The 10,707-nt window shown below is 50.6% G+C and overlaps 1 protein-coding gene across 3 annotated transcripts in view; it reads left to right on the top strand.

Moving 5' to 3' along the window:
- FARP1 (FERM, ARH/RhoGEF and pleckstrin domain protein 1) overlaps nt 1–10,707 on the top strand; it is a 300,031-nt gene that overhangs the window by 280,965 nt on the left and 8,359 nt on the right. For all 3 annotated transcript variants that reach the window (XM_040487211.1, XM_040487212.1, XM_040487209.1), the window contains exons 18-21: nt 1,258–1,495; nt 4,735–4,865; nt 9,430–9,498; nt 9,695–9,784. In XM_040487211.1, coding sequence (XP_040343145.1) covers nt 1,258–1,495; nt 4,735–4,865; nt 9,430–9,498; nt 9,695–9,784 — 528 coding nt within the window. The remainder of the gene's footprint in view (nt 1–1,257; nt 1,496–4,734; nt 4,866–9,429; nt 9,499–9,694; nt 9,785–10,707) is intronic.

The following is a 10,707-nucleotide window of genomic DNA, read 5'->3' as shown; positions in this document are numbered from 1 at the left end:
AATCATGGGGCGGCCCCACTTGAGGCAGGCGGTGTTGGGTTTCCACTTGGACTCACAACGTTTCGGGCTCTTTGTGGAGCCTTTGGGGAGCGTGGAAATGTAGATGTGGGGTGGGCAGCACATGGACGGCAAGCCCACTCCCGGGAAGGAAGTCTTGAGGACAACTGCTGTTCTCTTGTCCTGGATGTTCTTGTGCCATCTTGTTACCCTTACCTGTAAGGTAAGGGAATCTACCCTTACCTTGCGATTCCCCACCTCCTGTAAGGACTTAATTCCTCCTTTAATGCTCTATTCTCAAACCCTCTATCCTCTTACCCTCGTCAGTCTCCACCACCAGCTATTACAGGAAGGGAATATTCAACAGCATGTGTTAAATATAGTAAAGCAGACTTTATTCAGGACCATTGGGACTGGGTAGGGTCCACTGCTGTGGGGGAGAGAGAGACTGGGCTCAACTCTGAATACAGCGTGGGCAAGTGGGGACTTCTAGCCAAGGGGCAGGGTGGGGGTCAGAGGATGGGAAGGTACAAAGAGGAAACATCGGGGATAAATCGGGTTCTGGCTGAACCAACCAGACAGGATTCTTTGCTGAAGACAAGGTGATCGCACGTCACCTGGGGATGGTAAGAGATGAGGAACCCAATGTCAAGGGTGGCCAGACGCCAAGGGCCGGGGGTTCCAGTTAGGCTTAGTAGGATTTTTGCTAAAACTGGCTTTTCATAAGGAAGCTCCCAGACCAGTCAAGGAGAAGCCTCAGGAGCCTGCAGAAAAGATGGTCAAGTAAAGTATCTTTGTCAGACCCCCACAGAGTAGGCTCTGTCTCTAATTCTCACCCAGCGCTCTGGAATGGAGCAGGGCAGGTGGCTCATGGCAGATGCTTCCTTACGGAGAAGCAGAAGGGAGGAGTTTAACAGAAATGCGTAGCTGTAACTATATGACACCTATTGAATTGGCCCTGGGCTCTTCTGACATTTAGAAGGAAAGCACAGCCCCCTGAAGGAGCTCCTGTCTATTCCCCCCAGTTTTGCCAGCCTCACCTCTAATATGGCATATACGTCTCCTATGCCGATTCAAACGCATAATGCTTCCCTAGAGGTTTTTTCTTCATCCCGAGAGCCTAACGGAAATAATGAAATCAATAGCGAATGGGAAAGCTCGAAGTAGAATGAAAGGAAGCCACGAAAGGCCAGGGTGATGTTCACTTCTGAGAGTCGGGCCCGGTGGAACGCGTGTGCGCTCGTGTCTCGCCCCCACCAGCAACTGGCGGCTCACCTGTGGAAGCACAGTGAAGCTTTGGAGGCGCTGGAGACGGGCATCAGGAGCTCCCGGCGGCTGGAGAGCCTGTGCAGAGACTTCGAGCTGCAGAAGGTGTGCTACCTGCCTCTCAACACCTTCCTCCTGCGCCCGCTGCACCGGCTCATGCACTACAAGCAGGTCCTGGAGCGGCTGTGCAAGCACCACCCGCCCAGCCACGCCGACTTCAGGGACTGCAGAGGTGAGTGAGGGGCGGGGCCTTGCGATCACGTGGCGGGGGGGTGGGGCGCGTGCTGCTTTTTAGCACAGGGCCCAGCGCTTTCTGTTACCTCTTGGTCTTTCCATAACGGAAGTGATAACGGTCATTAGGACCTCTCTCCTCCTTTGGTCCTGGGTAGTTTAGCGCAAAGAACCCTGGGGAAGGCCCATTTAGAGTCGGCTCCCCCACCCCCACTAGAAAGCATCCCTCTCCCTAGGTGGTTGAAACCTTTGACCCTCCTGGGATCAGCTAAGGAAAACAGCCTGTAATAAGTGCTTCAGCTAATTGCCGCTGGGCGTCTGTCGTGTGCCAGTCACCTTAAGAAGCACCTCACCTGATTCATTCTGTCTCTGTCTCCCCTTGCTCACTTGCTCTCAAAAACAAAAAGCGCCTCACCTGTATTGACTCATAATTTTCATGACCAGCCTACAAAAGGCAGGGGTGAGCTCATTTTACATATAGAGGCTACTGAAACCAGAGAGGTTAAGGAACATGCCCAGAGTCACACAGCTAGAAGGCAAATGACTTGGAACCTAAACCCAGAGCCCACATGCTTGACCATCCTATCCTTCTGTCATGATGATATTACCTATTGTCGCTCGCTCAGCCCTGGGCCAGGTATCTTACCAATATTAACACCTTGACTCCTTTAATAACCAACAACTCCAGCCACGATAAATATTGTTTCCCCACTTTACAGATAAGATACCTGGGCCACTGCTATCTCTCTCTTATTATAAACGCCTCCCATCTGCGTTCTCTTTTTCTAAATGCACCTCTTACTGTTTTGTTTAAAACCTGGGTAACACCAGATTCCCTCGGGCTACCGTCAAAACTTCCTGACCTGACCCCCGAACATCGAGCACCTCCTTTGCATTGGGCATATGAAAGTGAATGACGCAGCTGTGGCCCCCACGCATGGGACCCGCTGGTGGGCACAGAGGGGAAGACACCTGGACAGTGACTGCCCTATGATCTGACCTGGCCTTCAGGGCTTAGGGGAAGCTCTCTGAGGGAAAGGATATCTTATCTTTACAGCTAAGGTATAAATAGGAGTTTTCCCAGTTGGGGGGAGGGTGTGCAGTATGAAGCTGGGAATGGCACGTACAGAGGTCCAAGGGGAACAGAGACTGTGGGAACACCCCAGAAAGTAGAAGTTCTGTATGGAACTCAGAGGGATCGCAGCAGAACTGAGACTGCCAAAGTAAGCAGACTCCGATTCCGTGGGGTCTCATAAACCCCAGAAGACCACAGTCACGAGCAAAGGGAAGATAGGAAGGGCTTTAAGGAAGGAAATGGAGACGTGGGCTTGTTGCAGAAAGTCAATCCTTTGGTATGTAGCATATGTAGAGGAATCGTACCGGTTCATTTCTTTTTTTTTTTTTTTTAATTTTTTTTTCAACGTTTATTTATTTTTGGGAGAGAGACAGAGCATGAACGGGGGAGGGGCAGAGAGAGAGGGAGACACAGAATCAGAAACAGGCTCCAGGCTCTGAGCCATCAGCCCAGAGCCCGACGCGGGGCTCGAACTCACAGAGCGCGAGATCGTGACCTGGCTGAAGTCGGACGCTTAACCGACTGCGCCACCCAGGCGCCCAGGTTCATTTCTTAAAAGATAACCCCAGAGAAGTTTTGGTGAAATGACGAAGACATTGGCAGTTCACGGAAGGGGACAGAAATGGCTGGTGACGTGGTTTTGGTTTGTCACACATAGGTCGTTAGTCTTTAAGACCATGGTGCTTCGTGCCTCTGCACCTCGGTATAGTCTGTTCCTTCTGCTTGGAGTCATTACTGCCACTACTCACCCTCTCCTGGCACAGGGTTCCTCCTCCTAGGAGCCTGGAGGTTGCGCCTGACCCTCGAGGTCGGGTGACCCTCTCCACCCGCCTACCTTGTCTTATATAGCAGTTGCCAGTTGGCCACACCCGGGTGGGAGGACTTAGAATTGTGTGGCTAGATCAGCCAGAAAGGTGAAGGACATCTTTCATTCCACATGTACTGTCCTTGGCTGGCTTGCCCAGCTGGCATTTTACGGAACAATCCCCGGTAAAAAAAAAAAAAAAAAAAAAAAAAAGTCTGTGGTTGACAACTAAATGGAAAAAGCATCGGTTACCTAGCTTAAGACCTAAGATAGCATGGTTGTGAAAAGGCTATATGTTTACTACTCGTGAGTAGTTGTGAAAAGGTATATGTTTACTACTCGTGAGGGATGTAGTGTGCCAAGAGCCATTCTCGAGATGCCTCCCCATGAGCGCTCAGGGACCAGGGTGCCATCTTTTTCCTCTTAGAGCCTCCTCAGTCCCCCCACCCCACCCCCACTAAGCATTCAGTGCCCCGTGACTGTTTATTGGACTAAGCCGGCCAGTAAATGTCTGAAGATTGAGCAAGTCCTGGGTTTTGTCACTAAGGCTGGGACAAGGCATTCTGTGATAAGCCGGGAAGAATTTAATTTGCATCCCCAGGGAGAAAGCAAGGATCACTTCCCTTCCAATGTTGAAGTGCTGGGGGCGAGGACATGTTTAGTGTTCTGAAGACTGGCATTCAGTTGACAAGTACTGCTTGACAAAAATACCTAAATAGCTACTGTGGGTTTACATGTCACCCAAATGTGTCCTAAGGGGATCTCCTTTTCCAGATCAGATGCCTCCCAGTGTAGGGAAGACCCTCTCGTGAGTGCAAACACCAGCTTCCTTCTGCCGTCATTCTTTGCAACCATCTTGGCAAAATGTGATTTCTGCAGAAGGAAGGACTGGGGTGTGCTGGAATGTTAGTTGCCCAGAAGCGTCACACTATCAAGGAGACTCTCTCACAGAAAGATCCCCTGTCTGCCCCAGATTTTTCTGTGGCCTCTCTATCCTCTCTGTCCTTCCCAGGGAACAGGAGGTGGACAGAAACTTGTGCCCTGAAGACAAAATTCTAGTTCGTATTCCACTGCGATCCCCTCTGTGCCAAGTGATTCCAGTGGAAAGACAGCTATCCACCACATAGCCACAAAGGGGCCATTTTCATTTCCAAGATGCTTTGGGGAAACTCAAGCAAATAAATTCATATTGCAAATTTTTATTTGTTAGAGATTTTTATTAGAAATAGTGTTTTCCCCTAGAAGGACAGCCTCTATCTTCGGGCGGCTACTGGAGGATATTCCCCCCGGAAGTCTGATGGGAAAACAGACCCCCGTCCGCCATTAATGCTGCCATTTCCGGTTCTGTTCCCTTGGTCAGCTGCTCTGGCAGAGGTTACTGAAATGGTGGCACAGCTTCACGGTACGATGATCAAGATGGAGAATTTCCAGAAGCTGCATGAACTCAAAAAAGACTTGATTGGCATCGACAATCTTGTGATTCCGGGAAGGGTAAGTAAGCAAGCTGTTAGAGGTGAAGCCAGAAAGGCAATGTTTAAGTGACTTAAATTTGAACCTTTTGAATACGGGCTCTCCAGTTTAACATCTCCCCCTTCTGAGTGAAATGGCTTCCTTCCAGCTGTGAGACAGTTGGGACAATGCCTTGAACATGACAGCGTTACTATCACTGCCCAATTTTGGGTCAGAAGGAGATAAAGCAAGGCTATGACCTCCTTTTTCTCCTTCCTGGTTGATTTGCTAATTTACTTTTTTCCTACTGTATTCTGACAGGATTGGAGACATCTTATTTTACTTTTTTAAAGTTAGGTAAATGAAAACAGAAGCCAAGGAGCAATACTTGTTTAATTTTTTTTTTTTACATTTATTTTTGAGAGACAGAGCACGAGTGGGGGAGGGGCAGAGAGAAAGGGAGACACAGAACCCAAAGCAGGCTCCAGGCTCTGAGCAAGTGTTCAACACAGAGCTCAACGTGGGGCTCAAACCCACAAACCATGCGATCGTGACCTCAGCCGAAGTCAGACACTTAACCGACTGAGGCACCCAGGCACCCCAAAAAATACTTTTTTAAAACAATCGGGTAGGGGCGCCTGGGTGGCGCAGTCGGTTAAGCGTCCGACTTCAGCCAGGTCACGATCTCGCGGTCCGGGAGTTCGAGCCCCGCGTCGGGCTCTGGGCTGATGGCTCAGAGCCTGGAGCCTGTTTCCGATTCTGTGTCTCCCTCTCTCTCTGCCCCTCCCCCGTTCATGCTCTGTCTCTCTCTGTCCCAAAAATAAATAAACGTTGGAAAAAAATAAATAAATAAATAAAAAATAAAACAGTCGGGTAGAATGGGGATACAAAGGCAGAGGAAAATTCGTGCACAAAAGCACATAAGTTCCATACGTATGAAAAGAATTTTTAAAAGATGGAATTTTCTGTGCATAATGATTTTAATTCAGAATTAAAATAACATTTTAGCCAAAACGTGACCCTAGGAGAGATGCACATTCATTTAGGCCATTAACGTTCACCTACCCAGCACCCTTCATGAAACGTAGGCCACCCACAGTGAAGTGGGGCCTCGTGGGGCACACACGCTCCTTCCAGGCCAAGGGGAATGTGAAAACACATAGCAGCCTGCTTTCAGTTCTTTTCCCAGGAAACAATCATTGCCCAGGGATCAAAGATATTAGGGGGTACAACTCATCAACTCTCTCCATGGGAACTTTATCTCTAGGGCTCCCCCATTTCAAAGTTCACATCACCCAGGTTCCAGAGAAAATTTTCGTGTCTTTGATCTGCCGCGTATCTGCCTTAGTCTTCAGACAGGTGCCGTGTCCGGTTTGCCGGGGGCTTTCAGTCTTGTCCGACAGACAGCTGCCCCGGAGACTTGAAGTCTGTAAGGCAGGGAAGATGAGGGAACCCCGTGTGTGTCTGGGTGTTTCTGCCAGGGAGCCTAATGACAAGACTGACCGGAAAACTGTTTGTGAAAGATTGTCAGAACAGGTGTATGTGGTAAATGCTGGGGGAGGAGGGGGCGGTGAAAGTGGGGATTTACTTCGGCTCTGCTGGTGAGAACATTCAGACCTCAGCACACAATGACCACGTTTACCCATCCACGCAGAAGCCTTAGTAAAGGCCACTGGACTCGGTATGATTTTTTTCTTAACTTTGGATGTTCTAAAATAGATAGCTGGGGCACCTGGGTGGCTCAGTCGGTTGAGCGTCCGACTTCGGCTCAGGTCATGATCTCACGGTTCGTGGGTTCGAGCCCCACGTCAGGCTCTGAGCTGTCAGTACAGAGCTTGCTTTGGATTTCCTGTCTCCCTCTCTCTCTGCCCTCCCCTGCTCTCTCTCTCTCAAAAGTAAACAATTATTTTAAAAAGTTTTTTTTAATAAATAGAGGTCATTATTGCTTATAAAGGTAACCACCTTATTTCCATATTCTTGTGTTCATCAACCAGCCTCAAGTCAACTCTGAATGAAATGGGAAGGAGGGAGTCACAGGCCTTCAGGGGAACAAGTTCTAAAATGGGGTATCATTCCATGTACCAAAGCTAATTGATTATCATTAATTTAAGTTACCAAAGAACCTAAGGGGTGGGGGGGAAGGCTCTGGTTTGTCTATGGTAGAATTTTAAAAATTGAGATTTGAACGTGAGCACATAATTTTGGAGACACCCCCTGGGCTACACGCAGTGGCAGTGTGATTCCTAGCTTGGCGTTTGGCGTAATCCTGCTCACCCTCCTACAGGGGTCAGCCTGAGATTGCACCACGTCCAGGAGGGCAGGCGTTTTCCCTGAGACAGACATGCCACAGCACTTTGGGCCTGAATCAGCCGCCCCCCCCCCCCGCCCCCATAGAACAAAGTGCTGTGGGCCGCCTTCCCGGTAGAGCAGCAGGGACTGGAGGGGTGGGGGGTGGGGGGGCTTTGTTTGGTTAAAACTCACAGATGTGGACTGGATTTCCCTCCAGAAGGAAGCAGCTCGCTCTTAAGACACTAGGGGCCTTTTCCCCCACCCTCTTCTGTGGTTTAAAAAAAATTCTAGGCGCGAGACCTTTTCCGTCTCCAGCCCCAGACACTGACGTCTGAGTCCACAGCCCTTCTGCTCCGTGCCGCTGAGGCCTGCCAGACATGCAGACGTGCTCCCTTGTCTTTTTTGCAGTGACTGTCCCAGGCCACCCTGTGTCCCACACAGGCAACAGCTGAGCTCCCTCAAGATTTGTTGGGAGACGCATGTGTTCCAAATGTGCGGCAGGAGAACAGGTTAGGGCCCCCATCCCGCTCTCACTGCCTTTCGGTGATGAAAGCGGCCCCCCAGACATCATCTCCTCGTATCGCCTTGTTGATGTCCGACAGCATCCATCCCGGGGTCCTGAAGGGATTTATTATGTGTTCCTTTGTTGGTCTCAAAACACATCCGTTAAATTGTGGGCAGACACGGTCTTTGATCCACATTTCATAAAACACGGAGCATTGAATCAGGCTGTGCAAAAGTCTATAGGATCAAAATGAGTTGGCCGAGTCCTTGGCTCAGTAGCTGCCATGAGCACAGAGAAAGCTGCTGGCAGGTGCTCTAGAAATCTGTTGGTAAGTAACAAACTACTCCAGTACTTGGTGGCCGGAAACAACTTTTCAGTGTATGTCCTGGTTTTGTGAGTCAGCAGTTGGACAGGGTTCAGCCAGGTGATTCTTCTGCTCCCTGTGACATTGACGGGCGTCCCAGATGGGTTAGTCTGGAGGGTTCAAGGCGGATACCTGGCAGGGACCTCTGGAGGCTCAGCTGGGACCGCGCACCACAGAGCCCATCCATGAGAGGCCTTGCTGGCTGACCCTGCGTTCAGCGTGCTCCTTCTTCTATGTGCAGCTCAGGGCTCGTAGCAGCGTAGGCCACATGTGGTTTTATGACCTAGTCTTGGAAGTCACATAGTGTCTGTTCCATACTCTGTTGGTCAGATCAGTCCCCAGCCCACCCATATCCAAGGGAAGGGGACAGAGACCCCGCCGGAAAAATGTTAACGGACCTGCAGCCACATTTTAGAAGCAACACTATGGAGAAGTTAGGCGGTTCCTTAAGAAGTTAGCCATAGAATTTCCCCATGACCCAGCCATTCCGGTCCTCCATGTAGACCCAGAACTGACACGGGTGTTTAAACAAACACTTGAACGTGAACGTCCATCATCCCTCTGGTGAGCATATAAACACAATGTGATATGTCCATATGACAAAACAGCCCCAGGAAGGAGGGAAGTTCTGGTACATACTACAGTGTGGATGGAACTTGAAGACAGAAGTGAATGAAGCCAGACACACAAAAGGTCACATATGACAAGATTCAGTTTACGTGAAATATCCAAATAGGCAAATCCATAAAGAAAGAAGACAGATTGGTGGGAGCCAGGCGCTGGGGAAAGGGGAGAGGGAGAGTGACCACTGATCGGGCGCGGGGTTTCCTCTTGGGTGATGAAAATTTCCCCACCTAGAGGAGTAGTGGGTATGCTGAGTGCATAAAGGTCACAAATGGTACATTTTATGTGTATTTTATCACAATTTAAAAAATAGTTTTGTGGGGTTTTAAGTGCCCCAAATGACGCATGGCCTCCGGGGCTTATTAGTCTTGGGGGGAGGAGCTCCTGACACCCATTTGCCGCTTCTTGTTTGATCCCAGAACACAGTTCACTTGTTTCTAAGAACCAGAACTGAGTCATGGAGCAGGTTCTCTGTCCCTTACTCTCCTGTGGCTCATCTATCTCCCCAGCCCCCTGCTGCCACTCTGTGGCCCCTGTCCCCTCCCCTCGCAGCTGGAAACCCAGGGCCTGGGGATTAAGGGCAGAGTCCCAGGCTCACAAGGGGGCCTCTGAGCACTGCTTTCTCTGCGAGTGGAACTGACCGTCGTCCCTGCCTCGTGGGCTCCTGGGAAGGACAGGAGCTCAGCACGGCATTCAGTGAACTGTAACCACCACCGCTGTCGTTTGCACCGGGACGGGGACCCTGGCACGAGGCAGCCACAGTCTCCGTGTGGACGCAGGTGTGCGTGCTCCCAGCCGAGCCTCGGGGTCTGTTTCGTCCGCAGGAATTCATCCGCCTGGGCAGCCTCAGCAAGCTCTCCGGCAAGGGGCTCCAGCAACGCATGTTTTTCCTGGTGAGTGCTGATGGCCGTTGGTCGGGTCCCGGGCTGGCCCTGGGCCACCTGGGAGGAGGGAGGAGCAGCCTGTGCTGCTCAGACCGGAGCTGCCGAGACCAGCGAGTTGCCAGGGAGGTTCCGAAAACCTGCTCTGGGCCCCCGCTGTTTCAGTGCGGCCCGCCCGTCTCATCCGCACTTGTCATTGCTCCTCCAGTTCAACGACGTCTTGCTGTACACGAGCAGGGGGCTGACGGCCTCGAATCAGTTTAAAGTGCATGGGCAGCTTCCGCTCTACGGCATGACTGTGAGTATGCGCCGTGGGCATGAGATCGGGGGCCCCGCCCTGCGGGCTGCAGGCAGTTCTCAGGCCCGATAACGGGAGCAGGAGCTCATAACGTGAGGAAGGCACCTTGTTTAATTTTTTTTTTTTTACATTTATTTATTTTTGAGAGACAGAGCACAAGTGGGGGAGGGGCAGAGAGAAAGGGAGACACAGAACCCAAAGCAGGCTCCAGGCTCTGAGCAAGCGTTCAACACAGAGCTCAACGTGGGGCTCAAACCCACAAACCATGCGATCGTGACCTCAGCCGAAGTCAGACACTTAACCGACTGAGGCACCCAGGCACCCCGAAAAATACTTTTTTAAAACAATCGGGTAGAATGGGGATATAAAGGCAGAGGAAAATTCGTGCACAAAAGCACATAAGTTCCATACGTATGAAAAGAATTTTTAAAAGTTCGGGTTCCCCAAGAGGGGCTCAGGACATGGCTCGTCCCGCATACAGGATGCCTGCGTACATTTCTTCTAGAATCAAGTGAGGAAGCGAGCTGACGTGGCCATGAGGTCTAAATCTGCCGTTTACTTCTTCTTGCCTGGCGCTGGGGGCCCTGAAAGACCATCCTCTCCATCCACATGGAAAGGCAGAGCCCCCGCCCAATCGAGCAGCCACCTGTCTTTCCCCATACATGTGCCGGTGGACAGGTCTCCGTGATCTGTGACCCTTGTTTGGCAGATGCAGACAGAATGCCAGTCTGCCCAGGATTATTTCCCTGGCTTAAACTCTCAGTCCCCTCAGTGGTTGGATGAAAGGAAGTTTATGGGCTCAACCAAAAAAAACAAAAAAAAACAAAAACACTTTTGGTGTTCCGAATGTGATTTTTCTGACACGGTTCCTCTGAGCTGTAGCCAGTTTAGCAAACGTTTGGAAATGCACCGCGTGTCCCCCT

Source organism: Herpailurus yagouaroundi, unplaced genomic scaffold, assembly GCF_014898765.1.
Source record: "Herpailurus yagouaroundi ecotype Mexico unplaced genomic scaffold, PumYag 164, whole genome shotgun sequence".
Taxonomy (NCBI): Eukaryota; Metazoa; Chordata; class Mammalia; order Carnivora; family Felidae; genus Herpailurus; species Herpailurus yagouaroundi.
The sequence above is the reverse complement of the archived record's forward strand: the minus strand, read 5'-3'. Positions and strand labels throughout refer to the sequence as shown.